Genomic DNA, 23827 nt, shown 5'->3' with positions numbered 1-23827 from the left:
ATGCCACCAAGCATGATGCTCAGCACACAGCAAGGGCTCAATAAACATCTGATGATTGACTGAAGATTGTGGCAATGACACTGTTCCTTTCCAAAAGCAGGCTTGGAACCACGGCTAAATAAGTAAGTAGATGTTTACAGTGCAGACACATCTTACCACTAAGATGTGTGCATGGGTCTGTGGGGCAAGAAGCCATGGTTTGGTGAAACTTCAGAGTTCTGTGAAAAAGGGGGAGACAGGGGGTTCCCAGGGAAAGAAGCAATGGCCATAAGTGAGGGAGAGCATTTGAGGTGCCATCAAGCGGTCAAACAAGGAGAATGTCTGAGCCTGGATTCTCCTACAGCAAAGTTGATTTTCCTTCCTGAAACCTCTCTGGGAAATACCTCCTTCTTCCAGGGCAGTCCTTGGAGACTGTGAGATCTCTGAAGGGGCATCTCCAGAATATTCCTTGCACTTCTACCCAATACATATTCATGTGTTCTTTTAAAATGACCCTCCGGGTGAGGTCAGCCCAGCCAGCACTTCCCGGTCTCCCATCTGGTAGAGTGAATGGAGCCACCGTGTGGGAAGAGCCCAGGACCCCAAAGACCTGGGCTGCAGTCCTGGCTCAGAAAACTACTTCTTCAAGCCCTTTGATGAATCTCTTTCTTCTCTGAGCATCCCTCTCATCGTTAGTGACATGGAGAGGAGTATTTATCCTGCTATGGGAGGTCTTAATGTGGCCTGGGTCTCCTATGAGTATGTAAGCCTCAGCATCCTACACACCTTTAGGCTCCCAGCTGCCAGAGAAAGGGAGCAAGGGGGCCAGGGGAGAATCCACCAGTCTCAGATATAGGGCTTAAGCTCCAGGAAAGATTAGTTGGGAAATACCCCCCTTTCCTTCCCTCAGCTCTGGCCCTGTCCTCCTGGGCCCAGCCCCATCTGATGTCCCTACTCTTGGAAACTGGTTACATGAAGCTGGGACTGAGAAGGAGTATACTGTCATGAGCACCTCTGAACCACTGTGCCAGGCTGCAGGGACGCAGGATCCAGAGGTACCCCGTCATCTGGGAAGGACCTACTTTACTTTCCCATCACACCTCTGTTCTTTCTCTCCTGTGGGACAGTGCTTTGTTCCTGACACACAGTGAGCACGTAACAAATACTTGCCAGAGCAATACATGAACATATAAGAGCCTGGTGACCATGGTTTCTGTTCTTCAGGGTGGTGTGGGTGGAAGGTGAGGCGGGATGGTTTGACCTGGCCCAGAGGCTTCTAAGAATTGACTGCCTTCCATGTGTGGGTCAAAGGACAGCTCCTGGATACCCTCACCCCCAGTCCAGAGCCACACTGGTTCACACTGAGAACCTAGAGCAAGCCTCATGCTGAGGCCCTGGCCCCACAGCAGACATGGACAGAGTAAAGATCCTCACCAGTGGTGCTTTATTATCATAGACGTCAGATACAAACAAATGGCACAAAAGGACTAATGCGCCCCAGTTCTTCTCCAGGTGGGCTCCTGTGAATAAGCAAGAGAACAGTGTCAGGAAGCAAATAGGGAGACACACCGACTGAGTTCTGCTCACATGGGCACACACCTCAACCACCACACACCCTAACTGCTAATGGCCATTCCTTCAAGGGGCATTGGTTCATTGTCAGGTGCAAGCTACCTGAGGAAAGAAATAGTGTCCGACTTTTCCCATATGTTTCCCAGGCCTACCCAATGCCTATCAGTAAGTGCTTGATAAACAACTAGAGGATGTAAATGGGGCCACTGAGGAGCCAGGGCAACTTTTATTGGCAAAGAAGAAAACTCAGGTTTAGGGAGGTCGAGTAATTTGCTCAAGGTCACACAGCTGGAGAGCTGCAAAGTCAAGATTTTCATGCAAGCAATCTGGCTCCTGAACCTGTATCCACTCTAGTGTCTTCTCTATACTTAATACATAAACAGCAAGCACACACTCATGTAAGTGACGCATATACACAGCACACGAAACATTACCTGCATTCACAGGAAACACACACATATGAAATGCAGTTTATATACATGGCACATGCATGCATACACACACACAAATGAATGAATGTCTAGTCATTGATGTTCTTGCCCAGAACAGGGACAGGCTCACCTAGGGAAGGGAAATCCCTGCGGTCCCAGGGGGCCAGCCCAGGCACACCCAAGCTTCACCTCACCGCCACACCCCCTTACTCAGCCTCTAGTCCCTCTGCCTCCAGGGAGTCAGGTCCAACGCAGGGTGTGTAGTGCAGCTGACAAAGTCCCGAGGGAATGTGTTGGACATGAAGATGTTGTTCTTGGACACGGTGGTGATGCCCGTGTTGTCACAGATGATGCGGGGCAAGGAGATCTTGGCCAGCGCCTCCTGCTGCTGCCTGGTGAACACGCCCCTGTTCTGCCACCAAAACCTGCATGGTGACACCGGGGGCATTGTATGTGAGGCTGTTCTCAGCTTGGAGGGCATCTGCAGGCTTGAGCTCCTCTTTGGATGGAAGAGGGCCCTCAGGCAGCCCCCAGGAGTGATGCCCTCCTCATAGTACAAAGCACAGCTGCCCAGCTCCCTCCCCTCTGCCTTCACTCCTCCACCCCACGTGGCCGTGGAGGCTCCACCACTGCTACACAGGGAGCTGGGCCCACACTCACACAGCACTGTGCCCTGGCTTGGCGCTGTGTCCATGGGGTGGAAAGAATCTTGGGGTTAGTTTGTAATGTGTCCGCCCAGAGAGGGACACCTTTCTCTAATTTTCCCAAGGGCACAAAACGGGCTAGCTAAGAACTGAGTATGACACATATCAGGGCCATGATGAAACAACACTAGAAGAGGCTTGGGGACTGTTCAGCAGTGAGTGACTGCTGTATGGTTGCACCCTGAAACCAGAGAAGGAGTCAGTAAGACCTGCAGTTTCTCTGTCTCCCTTCACAACCATGGCTCCAGGACCCCTCCTTGCTGTACCCCCAAGTTCAGGGCACATTTAGGGATGACCTCGAGGCCCCAGAACACACACTGGAAAACCACAGATTCCTTCCTGCCCCTCACTTCACAGGAGAAAGTCGGACCCCAAGAGATTTGGGAATAGGCCTGCCACCACACAGTGGGCCTGAGCTGCTCGCCGCGCCTCACCGGTCACCGTCTCGGAGCTTCCTGAACTGGGTCCCAATAAGGCAGGCGAGGAGTGGGCCCACGCGGCCATTGGGCTCCAGGGGCTCGGCCACACCGCCCATCCAGATGTCGATGTTGTCGGGTGTGCCGTACTGCTGCATCAGCTTCTGGGCCAGGCGCATGTTCTTCAGCACCGTGGCCAGCTCACCCACCACGCGGGGCTGCGGAAGCCCGCAGAAGCGCCGCCAGGCATTGTACCCTGCAGGGGCGGGGAGCCATGGCTATGGGGCGGGGGAGGTTCCGGAAAACTCACGTCCCCAACACACTGTGGGATATGAGGGAGAGGACACAGAGAGGCTTCTCCCAGGTTATAAGACTCCTCCCACTCCCCCGGGAACCCTGAACCGAGAGGCCAAGACTCCTCTTTCCCTTGCCCTCCCGCTGTGAGGAAAATTGGAAACTGCCCAAACTTCCTCCCACAGGGTCCAAGAATAGGAACATCTCATTGGCCCCCTCTGAAGATCTGAGACCTGTGAGGCTTGAAGTGTGTCTAGAAGGTTCAGCCACACTAGCTGTCTCATAATGTAGCACAGCCAGGCTTTGGGGTTAGGCTTATCTGGGTTCAAATTCAAGCTCTATCCCTGACTTGGCTGGAGAAGAGCCTGGAGAGGTTCTGAAGCTCTTCAAGCCTCAGTTTGCTCATCAGTAAAATGCAAGTGATGATAACCTCTTCCCCTCAAAGTTCATGTAAAATGAAGCAAAATGAAATGTGACAGGGACAGTTTTCTAGCCAGTGGGCAAGTTTGGGCAGCTGGGTGGGGCGGGGGGTGGGGACTGGAGAGGTCAGGGCCGGAGAGTGGGGTGGTGGAGCCTCACCTGGGAGTCCGTGGTCCCGGCTGCGCTGCATGTTCAGGGCAGGCAGGTCCAGCCCGATCCTCATAACCTGCTCAAACAGCCGCTCCCGGATCTCATCCACCACGATTTGGTTCTGGCGATTCAGCTTGGCAGGGGTGGCCATGAGGCCCCGGAGGATGGGGTCTATGCCACCTGGGACAAGAGGAGCAAGACTCTGTATCCAGAGGTCAGACTGGAGTCAGAGATAAGTCCTAGGTGCAGTTGGGGGATTGCAGAAGGCTGGGCACATGCAGTTCCTGGTGCCAAAGTGGCCCCAGTGGGCAGGTCTTCACCAGGGAATCAGGGTCTCAAGGGATAATGTCATTTAGACTTGCAAGTTGGGATGCACCCAGGCCCTGGTCTCCTGGGTCACTGAGAAGAAGCCAGATCCCTATGAGCCACCCTACCCTTTATTATTATATCCAGAAGCAGTCAGGTGAACAGAGGCTGGAAAGTCAGATAAGATCGCCAAAGATGGAAGGCAGAGTATTTCTCCTGTCCTAGCTCCCTGCAGCCAAGCCCACCCCCACCACATCCTCAGCTGCCAGCCCACTGTCTCCTGGCCTAGGTCCTGCTCACCTTCCAGCACTACCCTCCAGGAAGCAAAAAAGACCTTGCTGAGTGGCACTCGTGGGTTGGGTCCCATGGGCTGGTACCGGTTATTCAGGCGGAACATGAAAGGTTGGATGAGGGTGTGGCCGTAGCGGAAGGCATTGGTGAAGACATTGGAGATTCGAGGGTCCACCGAGTCATTGTAGCCTCTGTAGCTCGGCAGGTACTTCCTCAGGGCCTGTGGTCCCAGTACCAGGGGCAGGTAGTCCCGGTAAGTGATGATCTAAAGAAAAATCACAGTCAGAGTGGCCTCTCCACTCCACCCTCTCTGCAGAGTCTCCACCTGCGCTCCTGACTGGGAGAGCTCCTCCATTGTCTATGGCCAGGGTTGTCTCCCACAACAATGAATCTTGGTTGAACAGAGTGGCTTCTGAGTGGTAGCTTAAAAACAGAACTCCACCAGGGTGCCTGGGTGGCTCAGTCAGTTAAGCGTCAGACTTCAGCTCAGGTCATGATCTCATGGTTCGTGGGTTCGAGCCCCGTGTCGGGCTCTGTGCTGACAGCCAGCTCAGAGCCTGGAGCCTGATTCAGATTCTGTGTCTCCCTCTCTCTCTGACCCTCCCCTGCTCATGCTGTCTCTCTCTCGCTCTCAGAAATAAATTTAAAAACATTTAAAAAAAAAAAAACACCAAAAAACAGAGCTCTACCTACTGTATGACCTTGGGCCAGTTATTAACCTCTCTGAGCCCCTGTTACTCAAATGTAAATTAAGGATAATTATGCTGCCCTCTGACTTAAAAGATTAAATAACAAAGGGTTTTGTTAGTCAATACCTCCTTGTCTTTGAGTTATTAATGTTTTGTTTCTCCTAATTTACAAGCTGCTGAGGGCAAGGGCTGTAGTTCATTTCTCTTGAAATTACTCAGTGCCCAGCAATTACTTGGCTCACAGTAAGGTTTGATATGTGTTTATGCAATTACTTGGCTCACAGTAAGGTTTGATATGTGTTTATGGAGGCAGGGGAGGCAAAAAAGAAAAGGGCCACCCTCGATGATTTCCCCCAGACAAGAGAAGATATGGAACAGTTTCACTCTAGACTCTAGAGTCTGGAATTTTCTGTGAAGCTTAAATGAATCTCACTTAAATTCCTGGTGCAAAGCTAAAACTTACCCTCAGCACCTGCAACTCTCTCCCCCTCCAGAGTCTGAGAGTATTAAAAAGGTGTTTGTGTGTATGCACGTAGGTGTGTGTGTGTGTGTGTGTGTATGTCTTGGGGAGAGGGTGGGGGTACTGAAGTATCAAAAGTTGTGAGAGAGAACCAGGAACATTTCCCAGGGATAAACAAAGGTGAGGAGATTGGGTGAGCTATGATAGAGCCAAAAGAGGAGGTGAGTGGGTGAAGGAGCCAGGAGACCAGGAGAAGAGGAAAGGAGAGGCATTTATTGACCAGCAGCTATGCACTAGGCACTTCAGACCCACCTCTTTAACTCTCCCCAAACTATCCCAATGGACAGGAAAGAAGAAAGGGAAGCAAGCCTAGGAAAGAGGGGATGGAAGGCAAGTAACCTTCATCAGACACTCAGTATCGCCAGGTGTTTTCATATATATATATATATATAATTTTAATCTTTACAGTGTCATGGATGTATATGCTGAGGTTCAGTGGGCTTCACTCGCCTAAGGTCACACAGTCAGGATGTGGCAGAGGCACATCTGCATCCCAAACCTGCCTCATCCCTGGCATTCAATGCTCAGGGCTGCCTACCTGGACCATGGCTCCCACGATCTTGCGAGCTTCCTGGTAGAGCCTCTCTCCATCCCAGCGTGGGTTCAGGCGCTTGAGTTCTGTGGCCAGCCGGTTGTGCTCCCGTAAAAAGAGTGTGTGCATGGAGGTGAGCTCTGGCATCTCGCTGGAGCGGGTGTCCCCTTGGGGAAGAAAAAGCTACTGTCATTCCTAAGATACCATCAGAAAGGACTTGCTCCACAGAGACTCTCTCCCCAGCCAAGATCTGAAACCCAGACTTCCTGTCCATCCATCTTTCCACACCATGCTCAGTTTACACCTCCTCCAGGAGGTTCCCCCTTGATGCCCTGGTCCATCATGATAAATTCTTCCTCTGTTTAGGGGCACTGCTGCTTGGAGATGCTCATTTCAATAGGCATCAGATCTGACACATGACTTACTACCTTCTAATGCCTGAGACTGGGAGCTCCTTGAAGACTAGGACCATGGTTTTTCCTTTTTGCATCTGACTCTCTAACCAACTCACACATAGACACATGGAGTTTAACACTGCCATCTACAAAGTCAGAGATCCATAAATGTTGCTTGGTTGACTTATTCTCTTGATTCAGGCTAGACCAAAAAGTAGCATGCATGTTAGCACTCCTTATTTCCATGCCCATGTCAGACATAGCTAATGATCACAGCACTCTGTCCTGCTAAAATTGGATGCAACCTCAGAATCTTTCTCAACACAAGTCTCTAGAAAGCCACTAACCACCCGATCAGAGTTGTCATCCTTGCCCTTACTACATGCTAATTTGCAGCCTGCTCAAGCTCCAGAGAACGGGGTGGGGAAGGGGATTTTTATAGTCCACGCCTAAGACTGTTCAAAAAGAAAGAAAACTGGCGTACCTGGGTGGCTCCGTCGGTTAAGCATCCGACTTCAGCTCAGGTCATGATCTCACGGTTCGTGGGTTCAAGCCTCATATCAGACTCTGTGCTGACAGCTCAGAGCCTGGAGCCTGCTTCAGATTCTGTGTCTCCCTCTCTCTCTGACCCTCCCCTGCTCACGCTGTCTCTCTCTCTCTCTCTCTCTCTCTCAGAAATAAATAAAACATTAAAAAATTTTATAGAAAGAAAGAAGGAAGGAAGGAAGGAAAGAAAGAAAGAAAGAAAAAACCAAGTAAGACCCCCTGGTCCCTCTGGTCCTCCCCAACCCTTCTCTGGAAGGGCCAGAGAGTTAGGACCAGGCTCTTTTACCTTTTAGCAGGACACTGGGTTCAGTCTTTATCAGCTCTAGAGGCTGGTGGGAAAGAAACTCTTTGGGAGCAGCTTTACCATCCCATGAGCTGCCAGAGGTCACGATGACCCAGGCCCAGGACATGTGGCTCGACACCAGGATGGAGACAGCCCTAGCTCATTGAGGAGTGCTGCTCTTCCCTCACTAGCCCAGAAGAGTCTACGTGGGAGCTGACCTTGATCTCCCTCCCCAGGACCCAGCCAAAGGAGAGACCACATGGAGCCAGCCATCAAGAGAAGAGGTTGGGAGGCCAGAGGGAACTGCCTCAGGACCCTTTTGGATCCACTCACTAGTGGATTTACTTTAAAAAACACTGGAAGTTTCTGGGCATGGGCACCATTACTGCCCCAGCCATATCCCAAGGGCTTCCAGGTATTTAAAGTCTCACCCTCACTAATTACAGGGAATCAAGATGGCAGGAGGTGATATCCTGGAGCAGCACTGTCCCATAGAACTTTCTGAATTGATGAAAATGTTCCACATCTGTGCTGCCCTATATGGGAGCCACTAATGTATGAGGGTATTGAACGCTTGAAACATGGCTAGTGCAGCAGGGGAACTGACTTTTAATTTTAAGTTAACTTAATTTTAATTAACTTAAATGTAAATGCAAATAGCCACATGTGGCTACTGGCTTCCATAGCAGATGCTGCAGTTCTAGAGAGTAAGGTGCCAGGTCCCCTTAGTTTCCTGTCCCTGGGGACTCAACTCTCTGGCAGAGTACAGAGGAAAAGGGAGAGATGTAGAAAGGGATGGACAGATGGAAAAGAGGCTCTTCAGCCATCCCTGGGTCTCCTTAGTTTTGTTTTTTGTTGGTTTTGGTTTTGGGGGCTTGGTTTGCTTTTCGGTTTGTTTGCCTTTCTGCTCCATCCAACTTGTTACCAAGGCAACTGAATTAGCATCATGAAGCTGGTGAGGACTGAGTCTCTGTCAATGCAAACCCACAGGCTGCTCGCAAACAGCTCCCCTGTGGCCCCAGCAGGGAGCACCCACACCACCCCAAGCTCCTGCTCATGGCTGACCTGCCAGGAAGCAGGGGATGCGCGCAGAGCGGTTGGTGAGGAGGCAAGGGTCGTCATGCAGGGTGTCAAAGGGCAGCAGGGCCCGGCCATTGTCACTGAAGCGGGTGTTGACAGCCAGCAGCCCCAGCTGGTTGGTCAGGTTTCGAAGCTTGGTGGCCACAGGGTCTTCACTGCCATACACCATGCTGGCGTCCACGAAGGAGGTGAGTGCGTTGATCTGGTTGCGGATGGTGATGTTGCTCTCTGTGCAGGCTGGGGAGGAGCGGAAGAAGGGGATGCAGTCACGCTGGTTCTTGATGCGGGGGTCATTTGGTGGGATCTGTGACACATAGACAGGCCCCGCTCACCAAGGGCAGGGACAGAGTGGTTCTCCCCCGTCCATCCCCCACCCCAAGGCTTAATCCCACCTCCAAAGTAGCCAAGACCAGAGGGGGAGACCCAGACACCAACACAGGGGTTCTTCAGGACTTCTGCGCCCCTCAGCCGGCAGGGAGGCCTCTCAAGGCCCACAGATGATCCTCGCCCGAGGTTCCACCCACTGAGTGCTTCTGAGCTAAGGAGTGATGACCAGGACTCTGGAATGGGGACTGTGCACCCGGGAGGAGAGCCAGCCGGTCCTCACCTTAACGTTCTCTCCCTCCTCTGCCCCAATCTGCCTCTCCCTCCCCTCTCCTCTGGATGCGGTCTCTACACTGGCTGTCCGCCTGCTCTTCCTTTCCCTTTCCTGCCCCACCCCTTGTGCCCCCTTCACCGCCCTTTCCTGTCTTCCACTCTGGCCTCTGTCTACGTCTCCTCTCTCTCTCCTCTGCCATTCTCCTTCCTTTCTCTCCTCTCCCACCCCCCTCAGCCCTTTGGCAACGGACAGCCCAGGCTCTGTGCAATGTGCCCCGACGGGGGAAGGTGCCCCTCTCTGGTCAGAGGGGGACTGAACCCGCGGCACCCACACGGGGAGGTCAGAGGAAGGCGTCATGTCCTCCGGCCGGGAGGCAGAGGGGAGTGGGTGAGCAGGGCCAGGCTTACTCAGGAGCTGGGGAAGGGACTGGGCACAGAGGGAGGCAGCTGCTTGCAGGAATGATGCCTCCTGTCCCCACCAGGCACACAGCGGCGGGGCAGGAAGAAGGGAGCACCTTGAGCGGGAAGCAGGGCGGCTCCTGCACGCAGCTGGTCGCGCAGTCCACACTAGAGATGAAAGACGCCAGGGCGCCCGGATCTGGGCTCAAGTCGAGGTCGTGGTCGATCAGCTGGCCCCACTGCATGAACAGCAGCGAGCGCTCCTGGTCTGGGGTGAGCTGTTCCGTGGGGAAGCGCACGATGGCGTTGGAGACGGCGCGCGCCTGCGGGACACGGAGCGTCAGGGGCCGCCTGGGCGCGCCTCTGGGCCCAGCCTCGCCCCCTCTGTCGGCCGGTGCTCACCAGGGGGACCGGGAAGCCGCTGCGCTTGACCCCGGACGTCCAGCCGAAGGGCAGCGAGACGCCATCCTCATACTCAGCCGGCAGCCAGCGCGCGAAAGCGCGGTTGGAGGCCCCCAGCGTGGGACTGCGTCTGCAGGGATCGGACCGGGCGCGGCGGGGCGGTGGGGACCGGGATGAGGCACCCCCGTCCCCCGCCCGCCCCAGGCCGCACCCAGCCGGCCGCACCTGTTGTTGCAGTGGCCGGTGATGGTGCGGTACTTGTCGTTCTCCGGGCACGTCACCCCCACGTCCTGGTAGGCGCAGCCGCTGGACTTGGACAGCAGATTCAGCTGAGCGGGCGTCAGCACGTCTGGGGCCGGGGAAAGAGGGGTGTGGGAGTTGAGTCCCCCCTCCCATTTCCTATCCTAAGCTGGGGAGCCTTCACTGGGGGCACGGAGAGGAGATTCTGATGTGCCTGAGCCCCCGGGAAGGGGGCGGGGCAGGCGCTAGGAGATGCCTGAGGTCACCAGTGGAGCAGGAGACTGAGGTTGTAGGGGCAACAGTACCGGTGATGTTGAGGGACCCTGGCCTGTACAGAGGCCGCAGCTTCCCCTCCAGCAGGCTTAGGGCCACGTGCAGATAGTCAGCAGCCCTCACAGCTGTCCTGGTGGCTGCCACCGGTTGCTTGAAGAAGGACAGGAGATCCATGGGACTGGCCAAGCCACTGCGAAGCCGCTGCTTGATGCTGCTTGCAGAAGGGAGGAGTGAGGCCAGAGAAGGCGGGGGCACAGACACTCAGCACAGCCCACAGGACGGTGTAGACAGACCCACAGACAGAACGAAGTTTTCTCTTTATAAACAGACTATGGACCTGAGTATCCAGACAGAGGCAAGGCCATGGGGAGGGATGTTCTCAAACCCAAAGGCACAAAGACTGACAGACAGAAAGACAGACAGACAGAGGGTCCCATACCCACTCATGAAGTCCCCGTGTCAAGTTCCTTCTCTGAAAGACCTGCGGCATCCTTGCCCAGAGCCGGGAGGTGCCCAGCAACCCACCTCTCCCGCTGCTGCTTGTAGGCGGTGTCCACTAGCCGCTTGGCTTCCTCCATGCAGGTCAGCACCACCGAGGTCTCCACCGCCTCTGGAACAGCTGTCCAGAACAGGAGTCACAAAGTCAGGAATGGGCCCCAGAGCCAGGGTGGCCTGCGCCGAGGAAAGAGATCCTTGGGACTCACAACCACCCCCAACACTCCACCTTTTTCCCTTCTTTCTGCCCTGTTACCTGGACTGGCACCCTCAGAGGGCTGGGGCATGGCCAGAATGGCCAGGAGCCCTGCAAGGGCCAGCAGCAGCTTCATCTCTGCAACAAGACCCCAAGCCCAGTAAGTCCAAAGCCCACAGTGCATTTGGGAAAAGACAGCCCCACCATCCCTCTCCTCCCGGCCCTTCCCTTCCACCTTCATATCCCAGTCCAGCCTCAATGAGTCTTACTTACCTCCTCAAGGGAGGGGTTCACAGCAAGCCTCTTTTGCTAGCTTCAGTCTCCCAGCCCCTCAAGACCTTACCTCTGAAGTTCACCTGGCATTGGCCATGCCGTTCAGCTGAATCTAGGCATTTATGTCTTCCAGGCTCAGGGGAGAGGGTGGAGCAGACAAAACCCGCCCCTGGATACTAAATGCTGTCTCCTCCCCCAACTGGGGTTGGGGTGCCCGTAAGGTGATCAGAGAGAGGGACAGGAAAGGAGAGACCAGAACTGTGCCCAGCCTTTGAACTTAGCATCCCACCCTAGATGTTCTCAGCTCCCATTGGGTGCCTAGACAAGTGTTGCCCCAGGTGTACAGGCAGTTAACCCCCCTCCAAAATTCTGTTTAAACTTAGTATCCAGGGGTCCTTGGAAAGGAACAAAAGTCAGGAACCAACAGCCTAAGCAACTATGAGAAATACGGTGACCCCAGAGGAGGAGGGAAGGTGTCGGGGACTCTTGGAGTAAGGATCAGATCAGCCTCAGGGGGCTGTCCCCCACCTCCCAACAGTACGCTGGCCCTTGGCAGCCCCACATTCTTGGCAAAGGCTAAAAGGACAGGAAATCTGGCTGGAGACCGTTGGGTTTCACAGGAAAACCTGGGGGCTACAGGCTCAGGACCAAGGTAACTTCCTCTATCCCTCTCTTCCTCCCCCTCTCTCCTTGGCTCTGGGGAGCCGGCTATCTTCAGCACTCCTGCCACCTGCTCCTAGATTTCAGGAGCCAGGAAAGAGCAGGGCTGGATGTGGTCAGTGGTCAGTTAGGTGACACAGCCCAGGGCCTCTCTGGGATAAGATCAGTGCGGTTAAGAGGACTGGGGCTAAACTTTAGGATCATTCTGAAATAGAAGAGGGGGAAGTGTCTGCCCTGAAGAAGAGGGGGAAGTGTCTGCCCTGAAAGAAAGCCCTGGCAAAGCAGCTGCGGTTCTCAGGCAGGACAAGTGCCCTATGACTAATGGCTGTGTTTGTCCACCTCCCTGGGCCCTTGTCTGGCTCCCCTGCCCTGTTTGGTCTAGCCACGCCTCCTACCCCGGCCACCTTCCTGCCCTCACTCTTGTGTTCTATGCCCAGACCACATCTTGACCGAGGAACAAGGGACACCAAAACATCCAGAACACCTTCCTGGTATGCCCCCAGATCCTGTCACTTGTGGGAAGTGGAGCCCAGTGGGGCCCATGAAGGAGGAGGCCATTCTTCCAGCCTGGCTCTGCCACTGACTTGCTGTGGGTGAACTTGGACAAGTGGCTCCTTGTGAGTCAGGTTCTAGAATTTTATACTTTTGAAAATACTTTTAAAAAATGTTTATTTATTATTGAGAGAAAGAGCGCATGAGCAGGGGAGGGACAGAGAGAGAGGGAGACACAGAATCTGAAGCAGGCTCCAGGCTCTGAGCCATCAGCACAGAGCCTGACGCAGGGTTCGAACTCATGAACTGTGAGATCATGACCTGAGCCAAAGTCTGATGCCAACCAACTGAGCCACTCAGGTGCTCTCAAAATAATTTTTTAATCCTACAAGTAGTATATTTTCATTCATGAAAATTTAGAGAAAACAAGCAAAAATAAAACTAAGTCAAAATCACTTATAATCAAGTAAGGTTATGGGTAAATTTTTTCTTTCCAGGCTTGTCATTTTTCGTACAAATAAGCAGGAAGAAAATAATTTCTCATAATCCCACTACTCATAAATAACCCCATTTAACAATTTGATATCCTATATGTATATATAATTTTTTTTATTTTGAAGAGAGAGAGAGAGCAGGAAAGGAGGGCCGGGTGGGGAGAGAATCTTAAGCAGGTTCCACACTTAGCATGGAACCCGACATGGGGTCATAACCTGAGCCGAAATCAAGAGTCAAACACCCAACCAACTGAGCCACCCAGGTGTCCCTAGATATAATATGTATTTTAAAAGCTGATAAGACCATACTCTAAATTTTGTACAACCCAGTTTTAGTACTTAACAATTTGGCCTGGACATCTCTCTATGTCAATAAATATAGACTTAGTTCATTTGTTTATCTGCATAATATTTTGTATGAAGTACTATGATTTATTCACTAATCCCTTCTTGTTAGATACTTAGGTTGTTTCCTATTTCCAGTGTTATAGCTGTACTAGGCTCAACATCCATGGGGTTAAATCTGTAGTCCTATCTTCAATTATTTCCTTAGGCAAGCAGTCCTAGAAGTAAAATTGATGCATATTTGGGTATCAACATTTTTAAGGCTTTTTAAAAAAAATTGTCAAATGGCCTCATGAAGATTGCACCTCACCCTCCCATTAGCCACACCTGGGTGCACCTGTTCCCCATTGCCCTCATCAAGTCTGACAATTAGTGTCCTTTTCCTCTTCCAAGGGAATTGTCAAGGCTCAAGAGGACAGAGAACTCAGGGAAGGAAATGACTGTGTCAAAGGCAGCAGTGTGGTACAGCTCAGAATGATCTAGCCATCAGGTCTCCTGACTTCCACACCAGCACTCTTCACTCAACGGCCTCTGCATACTCATTCCTGACCTTTTTTCGGGCGCTAATTCAACAAGTACTTACTGAGCCCTTGCATGTGCCACTCGCACTGTGCTGGCCACTGGGCATACCCCGCTGAGCAAAGTGCAAGCTTTGTCCTCAAGGGGTGCACAGAATACAGAAAGGCAAATTAATGGCACATGAGAGCCTTGTGTGGTGTTCTTTGGGAGCATCAAAGAGTAACACTTGGACCAACTGGAGGTACTTAGGAAAGATTTCTTGAGGAGTTGGTGCTTGAGACTATCTTGAAGAAAGTTTAGAAGTTGACCAAGTAGGGGTGCCTGAGTGACTCGGTCGATGAGTGCGCAACTTCAGCACAGGTCATGATCTCACAGTTCGTGGGTTCAAGCCCCGTGTTGGGCTGTGTGCTGACAGCTCAGGCCTAGAGCCTGCTTCAGATTCTGTGCCTCCCTCCCTCTCTGCTCCTCCCTGCTCATGCTGTGTCTCTGTCTCTCTCTCAAAATAAATAAATACATAAATAAATAAATGGCATTAAAAAAATAAAAGAGAAGAAGAACAGGACCCAGTAGACACAGGGAGGAAGAACATGCTGGGCCCAGAGGGCGACATAGCAAAGGCCTTGACACCAGTGGGCTTCATTCAGATAGTTCTCATGTGGGGGCAGGGAGGAGCCAAGATGAGCATGGTAAGGCAGGTAGGACCCTGGAATCTAGCACTCTCGCTGACCTATTGAGATGTTCTTGTTGTGACCTATTGCAGCTATAAAGGCTGCAAAATGCACAGTGACATTTTAGAAAGTTCGCTCAGTACAGTGGAGGGCGCCCAGGGGTGCAGGCCCAGAGGCTAAAATTTGGTCTGGAGGCAATTGCACTGATACAATGGGGTTGACAGGCCCGCCCAGCTTTCTCAGGTGGCAGTGAGACAATGAATGTTTGGAAAACTAAAGCCTGTTTCAGAGCCTGGAGCCTGCTTCAGACTCTGGGTCTCCCTCTCTCTCTGCCCCTCCCCTACTCATGCTCTGTTTCTGCCTCTCAAAAATAAATGAACATTGAAAAAAAAATTTTTTTAAAGGGGGAGACACCTGGGAGGCTCAGACAGTTAAGTGTCCAACTTCGGCTCAGGTCATGATCTCACAATTTGTGAGTTCCAGCCCTGCGTCCGGCTCTGTGCTGACAGTTCAGAAGCTGGAGCCTGCTTTGGATTCTGTGTCTCCCTCTCTCTCTGCCCCTCCTCTGATCATGCTCTGACTCTGTCTCTCAAAAATAAACATTGAAAATTTAAAAAAAAAAAGAGAGAGAGAGAAAGAAAAAGAAAAACTAAAGCCGTTTCAAGAATGATGTTAAAATGCCCTTCCCTCTCTACTGCTGTGGAGGTAGGAGAATTCTCAAGATGTACAATCCCCAAACCACCTGCCTTTGGCTCAGGGCTGGGCGGTGGGCTTGCATTTACCTGCAGAGGCTTGAGATGCTCCTTGATTTTACTACGTGTCCAACCACTTAATAATGATACAACCGGGCTGACCGCAAGGTGGCCCAGTCTGTACCTCTGTCGAACCCTCATGTAGGCCTTGTTTGCCCATCCCAGGCATATTTGAGGCCCAAAGGGCTTCTCAGCATGCATAGTAACCAGAAGAACACGTCTGCGGGAGGAGGTGTTCCAAACAAGCCTCGTCCCTAAAATTACCCCCAGTTCCCATCTCGCGGCTGGCCTCTGGAGGGCGCTGCGGCAACTGCTCCAATCTCAAGGCTACAGTCCTGGGAGAGAGTCTCCCCACCCCCTCCCAACACGTGCCGCCCTCCCTTCTCCCCACTTACCTTCCCAAACACCCCCACCCTAGGGTAAAGTCCAACTGCCTGTGGGATAACGGGCTCTCTGCTACTGCTTGCAAAACAGTGCGCTCTTTCTTAACGCTGTTTAGGAAACAGTTCAGTTGGGATTACCGCCAGATTTCCTGTGTGTGTGGTTGGCGAGAAGGAGGCTATGGAAGCTGGGCGGATGGGGGACAAGGACCCCTCAGACACAGCAATTGCAGCCGGCCCAAAGACTTTCTTTTCTTGCTCTTTAAATGTTTAAAAATTAATTTTGAATTATACAGGTCCTACGTGGATACAGTGTGAATTAAACTAAGACGTCACAAATCCTGTGAAAGTTCCCTTTAGATTCGGCGCCTAATTCCAGTCTCCTTCCTCCACTGCTCAGACACACAGCCTGTTGCCATTTTTGTGTTTGTCCATCCAAGCCTTTTACTTTACATTCATTTATATGTATGGATCTGTGGGAAACATTTGTCTTCCTTTATTTTTCCACAAATGGTAGCGCATTAAACATTTTGTGGGACAATGTGCTTCTCTCACTCAATAGGACATCTTGCAGATCTACCATGCACTACTTAGAAAACAATCTCACTGTATTACCTTTCACATACATTCTTTAGTGAAGCTATACCTCCATTTTGCGACCTTTCCTCTCTTGATGGAAGCCGACATTTCCCCATTTTTTCACTATTAAAAACAATGCAGCAAGAAGCCTCTGTACACACACACACACACACACACACACACACACCTTGTCCTCCAGGCTAAAGATTGAGAAGTGAGCCACAGGTTTTGTGCATTTAAATTTTTTAATAAATACATATTACCAAACTGTCCTCCAGACATCAAAATTCTCAAGGGCAAAGGCTGAAAGCACTTTATTCATTCAATTTTTATTTCTTTAGTTAAGAGCCAGCACGTTTTTATTTTAATTAACTCTTCTGTGTTTTGGTGTTGTCCATTTTTCTACCGGATTGTCGTTGTTTTATTGATTTGTAAAAGCTACGATATATTCTGAGTAATACTAATCTGTTGGCTGTTACGTATATTGTTAATATGTTCCACTTTTCACTTATGGTTTTTATAGGGTCATTTAAAATTTTTTTTAATGTTTATTGATTTTTTTAAAAAATTTTTTAATGTTTTATTTATTTCTAGGAGAGAGAGACAGCGTGAGCAAGGGAGGGTCAGAGAGAGAGGGAGTGACAGACTCTGAAACAGGCTCCAGGCTCTGAGCTGGCAGTCAGCACAGAGCCCGACGCGGGGCTCAAACCTACGAACCGCGAGATCATGACCTAAGCGAAAGTCGGACGCTTAACCGACTAAGCCACCCAGACGCCCCAAAGTTTATTTATTTTTTGAGAGAGACAGAGCACGAACGGGAGCGGGGCAGACACACACACACACACACACACACACACACACAGAATCTGTAGCAGGCTCCAGGCTCTGAGCAATCAGCACAGAGCCCGACACAGGGCTCCAACTCCCGAACTGCGAGATCATGACCTGAGCAGAAGTTGGCCACCTAACCAACTGAGCCACCCAGACACCCCAATAGGGTCATTTTTGTGAAGTAGTCAAATTTATTAATCTTTTCCTTTATGAATTTTCCTTTTCAGACTTGCTTAAAATGATCTTCCCTTTTTCAAAATCATAAGCATGTTCTCCTGTATATTCTTCTAATACCTTCATATTTTGATTTTTCACATTTAGATCACTAAAGCATCTGGAATTTGTGTGTGAATAGTGTAAGTGTACAGTGCAGAAGTGGGCCACCTTTATTCATCTCCAAATGGATAACCAGTTGTCCCAATGCCTTCTTTGGCTTCTCCACTGAAATGAGATACTGCCTTTTCTCACTTAATGTAAATGTGTGTGTTTTTCTAGAATATTCTATTCTACTGATCTACTAGTCTATTGATTCCTATGTCAATATCTCATCATTGCAATTTCCATAACTTTTTAATATGTTTTGATTTCCATTAAGATAAATTATCCTTCCTCATTCTTCTTTTTCAAAGGAATCTTCAGCATTCTAACATATTTACTCTTATGAATATTTCAATATCTAGTTCCATGAAAAATCCTATTGATATGTTTATTGATATTGTATTCAATTTATACATAAATCTGGTGACAATTGGCATCTTTAATATATTGTCTTCCTATTCATATACATCCATTTGTTCAACATATATTTCCTGAGCACCTGTGTGCTAGCACTGTTCTGGAAACTGGGAAGAGCGCAATGCCAAATCACTTACTCTTCTAAAATTTACATTCTTTTTTTAATAATTTTCTTAATGTTTTATTTATTTATGAGAGAGGGAGACAGCATGAGCAGGGGAGGGCCAGAGAGAGAGGGAAATACAGAATCTGAAACAGGCTCCAGGCTCCAAGCCAGCTGTCAGCACACAGCCCGATGCGGGGCTCAAACCCACGAACCATGAGATCATGACCTGAGCTGAAGTCGGACGCTCAACCGACTGAGCCACCCAGGCACTTCTAGAGTTTACATTCTTGAGTAATACAGTACATAATTTAATGAAGTCTACTTTTATATTCTTCATTGAAATGTTATTGTTTTACCTCTTGTTAGGTTTGTTCCTAAATACTTTTTTTGAAATAGGTATATAAATATTGTCATTAAGTTTCTCCACAGAACTTGTAAAATCTTTTCTTTCTTTAAAAGTTTTAGTATTCTCCCTTTAGAAGGCAGAGACATAGATCTGAAAAACACTGGACATTTTTAATCCCCAGCCCCATCCTAGAAAGGTTGTACTCTCTAATGAACAATGTTTTAAAAAAGGTTTCTAAAGTGAATATTCAAGCTTTTATTGGTTACCAAAAGTAGTTCCCAAATTTGTTTTGGGTAGTATTGTAGAGGTAAAGACAAGTCAAATTATATGATTATACAAATGTTTAATGGCTATTCAATTAAACCCCTTTATACCTGTGGTTATTGGTTGTGGGGGGTAGGGTAAGTGTCCAAAGTTCAAAAAAAAAAAAAAAAAACAACAAACCCAAAAACACTAAACTCAAAGAATTCAACAGCAACTCTACCAATCAGATTAGTTAAAATTTTAAAAAGCTAATAAAGCCAGCATCAGTATGTGAAAATATAAGTGAGGATTGGCCCCATGCCATGGGATGGCAATTTGGCAATGTCAGTCAAAATCCAAAATGTACATTTGTTCTGACTCAGCAATTCTACTTCCAAGAAGAAATGTACCCTTCAGATGCATTCTTAGGAAATCATAAAGACACCTGCCCGAGGGTGTTCATTTCAGCCTCATTTCCAAAACCAAAAGACCAGAAACAAACCAAATGTCCATCAAAAAACTTTTGCCATGCTGATCATTCATGTAATGGTGTTTTATGCAGCCTTTAAAACTAATGAAGGAGGGGGGGCTCCTGAGTGGCTCGGTCGGTAGACCATGTGAATCATAATTTCAGGATTGTGAGTTCAAGCCCCCCATCAGGGCCTTCATTAAAAAAAGTAAAAATAAAAACTAATGAAGGAGGTTTATCATAGCAATATAGAAAGATATGTTGCCAAAAGAAAAGAGCTAATTACAAAGCATATACTGCATGATATGATTCAAGCAAAACACACAGACACACGTACATGCCATAGGCATGTATATACTCATTTAAATATGCATAGAAAATCCGGGAAGCAGGCACAGAAGCCTATTACCTGTGGTTACTATTTGGGGAATGGAACTGAAAAAGCTGGGTGGGGAGGGTCATTTTAAAACCAATGCTCCTTTATTTGATTATTTATATGTGATATTTCACAAAGAAAATAAAATAATTTCATTACCAACAACAACTAATAACATCTCCCTCCACCTTAACTTCCCAAAGTAGCAGATTTTGATTTGTTTTACATAATCAGTGGTTTTAGATTACTTTTGCTTTGCTTTAATGAAGTCAAACACTACCAAAGATTGAAATGATAGCATTGGCATATGTGGCATTAGGCGGTAAGCATTTCCCCTGTGAGACGCTTCAGTAGCATGACTGATAATTTGGCTAAGTATAAAATTCAAGTTCAAATTTCTTTCTCTTCGGCACTTGGAAGATATTGCTCCATTATCTTTTTGCGTCTACTACCACAATTAAGTTCTCTGTTACAAGTAGACTTGATTCCTGAAATAACAGATAATAACCCCCATTTCAGGCAAAGCAGGATTAGCATGAGCTACAGGATCCATCAGCCAAATCTGACTATGGAGATGTCACAGAAATGAAACACCAAAGTGAAATTGTTGGAGAACAGAAAATAACAAGAGCTGGTAAGGGGAACGTGGACTAAGAGCGAGAGGGGCCAGGTGTCTCCCGCAGGGACTGGGGCTGGGCGGAGCTACCTGGTCGCCCTCAGCTCTGCACGTTCCAGCCCTCATCAGATCGGTGCCTACCCTGCAAAGACAGCAAGACAGGAAAAGGGCCCCTCAAGGCCAGTAAAAGTTTGTGAAAGGGGACATTACATGGTGATGCTGGACCCTGACCGAGTCGGGGAGTGGAAACACAGCTCCTTTCCTCTTTCCTGACGACTAGACTATTATGACCTAAGGGTAAGTTCTGGCTTTGGCAGAAGAAGTACATGGAGAGTCCCTAATGAGTAAGAGCCCCTGGGTAAGTACAGGGTGGAAACAGTGGATGAGCCCAAATTATCACCCCAGAGTCTCTGTACTCAAGGCTGTGAGTCTCCCACCAAGGCCCTTATCTGTGCCTTGAATATTCACATTCCTCAAATTCAACAAGAGGGGGACATGCCTGCTTATAGGCTCTCATCCTCTATCCTCCTCCCAGATCATGACCAAGTGGAATTCATCCCAGCAAACTAAGGTTGGTTTAACACTGAAAAATCAATGAAATTTACCATAACTAAGAAAGAAAAACCATGTAAGCTCCCATTTGATGGAGAAAGATTGTTTGACAAAATCCAACATCCACTATCGATTATTTTAAAAAAACAAAACAAAACCAAAACCAGCTCTCCGCAACCTTAGGAGGAGAAGAGAACTCCCTTGAACCTGATAAAGGGTATTTACAAAAATATATGCCACTAACATCATTATTCGTGGTGAAAGACTGAATGCTTTTCTTTTTCCCTAAGACCAGGAACAAGGCAAGTGTGTCCACTCCTGTAATGTCTATTTAGCACTGTACTAGAGGTTCCATCCACTTCAGGGAGGGACAGGAAGGAAGGAAGGAAGGAAGGAAGGAAGGAAGGAAGAGAGGGAGGAAGGGAGGGAGGGAGGGAGGGAGGGAGGGAGGAGGGAAGGAGAGAAGGAAGGAAGGATGGAAGGGAGAGAGAAATGGAAAAAGAAAGGAAGAAAGAAAGAGAGAAAGAAAAGGCATCAAACTCTGAAAGGACAAAGTAAAACTCTCTTTGTTTATATACAGTATGATCACATATGTAGAAAATCCTTAAGAACCCTACAAAAACTACTAGAGCTAATAAGTGAGTTTGGTAAGGCTGAAGCATACAAGGCCAAAATATAAAAATCAGTTGTAGCTCTGTGTACTAACAACAAAGTATCTGAAATTTAAATTTTAAATAATAATACCATTTATAATTGCATAAAAAATATGAAATAATTAGGGGAGCACCTGGCTGGTTCAGTAGAGCCTATGACTCTTGATCTCAGGGTTGTGAAGTCGAGCCCCACGCTGGGTTTAGAGGTTATTTAAAAATAAAACCTTAGGGCATCTGGTGGCTCAATCAGTCGAGCATCTGATTTCGGCTCAGGTCATGATCTCATGGTTGGTGGGTTCGAGCCCCTCGTCGGGCTCTGTGCTGACAGTGTGGAGCCTGCTTGGGATTCTCTCTCTCCCTCTCTCTGTCCCTCCCTGATTCATGCTTTCTCTCTCAAGATGAATAAATAAACTTAAAAAAATAAAATCTTTAAAAAGTGAAATAATTAGGGATAAATCGGACAGAAGATGGGCAAGATCGAATTACCAAGAGAAATTAAAGACCTAAAGGCACGGACAGATGTACTTCATTCATAGGTCAGAAGGCTCGACATTGTTCACATCATCCCAACTGATATTTGTCGAGTCTCAATGTCGAGTTTGCCCTGGCCTTAGTAGTTGACAGCCCTTGCAGGACAGGGTGGGCGAGGCTGCTGACCTGCAGGGTTTTGGTGAGGGAGAGAGGGGGCAGAGATACTTCTGGTTTCTGCCAGGTGTTGCCAACCACCTAGTGCACCACCGGGTGTCTGACCCACGCTGCCACTCCCACCATTGCATCTAAAGGCAGACACCCTCGAGCTTGAGCCCTGCTTCTGAGGAGCACGAGCCCTGCTTCAGGTGAGCCCACTTTCTCTCTTTCTCCATCTCCCTATCTCTGTCCCTCATGGGATTCTCTCTCTCTCTCTGCCCCTCGCTCACTTGCTCCCACTCTCTCTCTCTCAAAAAAAAATTTAAAAAATAAATAAAGGCAGATTCCCTCACCTTTACCCCTTGTCCCTTGGGGAGGAGAATGTGCAACAGTCAATGGACCCAGTTGCTTCCCCCACAGCATCTGGACCAAGCAAGCCGCCCACAGTGCCCCCAGTTTCTCCCGCTCTGTCTGCACCACCTCTTGACATGGAGCAACGCGTGGGACTCACACACATACCCGGCTTTGAGGTTCCTGAGGACGTTCTCCCATCTGTTTTCTGTCCTCTCTCTGCTGTTCTAGTCTAGGAGGGAGAGCCCTCCCTCCTGCTTTCAAGTGGAACTGTATGGTTTGCTTGCATTTTTCTTACATCTGTTGTTTCTACGAACTTGGTACAGGAAAGTCAACATTGCGGGATGTGTTCAGTCCACCGCCCTGAAACTGGTGCCTTCTCTCGGGCTTCCCGTCCCCTTGCCAGGTCTCTTTCTCCCACCAGAACCCCATCTCAACCCCAAACACCCTGCACCAGGGACTCGGGAAGCTGCCGCACTATCTTCTTCGGAAAAGAAACTCAAGAGCTGTTTGGTCTCCTTGTCCATTGGTTTTGCCCCAGTTGCCCTCGGATGTAACTTCTGGGTTCTAAAGTCAAGTGCAGAGCCCAGCACGACCCACCCCTCGAGGAGTTCTTTGCCCCAGGTAGAGCCCAGAATGGGTTTTGTGAAAATAGACTTTATTATAATAAAATGTCTTTTTAAACAAATGCCCCCACCATTCCACATCCCTGGAAACCAAGGCTGGGGGTGGGGGGTCAGTCGAACGATCTCCCACCACAATGAAGGAAACATGCAGAGACACTCACCCAGCTGCAGGGTTAGAGGGGGCGGTGAGGGTGAGGGTGGAGAGCTCTCTACCCCACTCTGAACAGGGAATGTATGAAAATAGCTGCATAAATCTGTCCTCTTCCCCAGCCCCCAGACTCCGACAGGGACCAGAGGAAGATGATGCAAAAGAGAAGTTGAATCCAATGAGCAAAATAAGGCAAACCCAACTCCTGCTTTCTGCTCGCTGGCTCCAGGGTCTTTGGGGGTGGGACACGCAGGGGCCAGGAGGCCGGGCTGGCAGGGAGGGGTGGAGCACTATGGAGCGGGGGTTAGGCCCGCTTTGGCATGGCCTTTCTCCTTCCTGGGCCTGTGCGGTGGAAGCGACGTGGACTGAGGCACTGAGTATGTACATATATACAGGGTTCCGCCCTGCCTGCCCCATGGGGAGGGGGGCTCCAGGGAATCCAGTGCAAACTTGCCTTCAGGGGAAGGAAGACATGTCAGGAATAGCCAGCCATCGGAGTGGGGAGGATCAAAGAGGGGACTAGTGTCATGGCTGGAAAGTAGGCGTAGGTGGATGGACGGGGAGTCACGGGTCCTGGCTCTGTGGCTGAGGTGCTCAGCAACCTTGACCGAGTTGTTTCCTCACTCTGCAGCTCAATTTCCCCTCCTATAAGAGGCGGATGCCCCTCCAGAGGATTCATCCTTGAGGACTCATCTAGCTCTGACCTTCAAAGAGTCTCTGATTCCCATTCAAGTGCCACAGTGTTAACTCAGAAGAATGGGCGTCCAGGGCCTTCC

General features: G+C 49.4%; 1 protein-coding gene across 1 annotated transcript; it reads right to left on the bottom strand.

Annotated features, from left to right (window-relative positions):
- Positions 1 to 1424: 1424 nt before the first annotated feature.
- MPO (myeloperoxidase) lies at positions 1425 to 11364 on the bottom strand. Its single transcript, XM_039247351.1, has 13 exons — positions 11271 to 11364; positions 11045 to 11138; positions 10552 to 10730; positions 10232 to 10355; positions 10007 to 10136; positions 9721 to 9927; positions 8594 to 8912; positions 6311 to 6471; positions 4573 to 4828; positions 3976 to 4146; positions 3121 to 3358; positions 2193 to 2407; positions 1425 to 1499 (listed from the first exon to the last, which is right to left on the bottom strand). Exons 1-12 carry the CDS (start codon positions 11344 to 11346, stop codon positions 2200 to 2202), a joined length of 2163 nt encoding a protein of 720 aa, XP_039103282.1. The 5' UTR covers positions 11347 to 11364; the 3' UTR covers positions 1425 to 1499; positions 2193 to 2199.
- Positions 11365 to 23827: the final 12463 nt, after the last annotated feature.

The sequence above is a fragment of the Hyaena hyaena genome, unplaced genomic scaffold, assembly GCF_003009895.1.
Source record: "Hyaena hyaena isolate Hyena2069 unplaced genomic scaffold, ASM300989v1 scaffold_298, whole genome shotgun sequence".
Classification (NCBI taxonomy): Eukaryota; Metazoa; Chordata; class Mammalia; order Carnivora; family Hyaenidae; genus Hyaena; species Hyaena hyaena.
The sequence above is the reverse complement of the archived record's forward strand: the minus strand, read 5'-3'. Positions and strand labels throughout refer to the sequence as shown.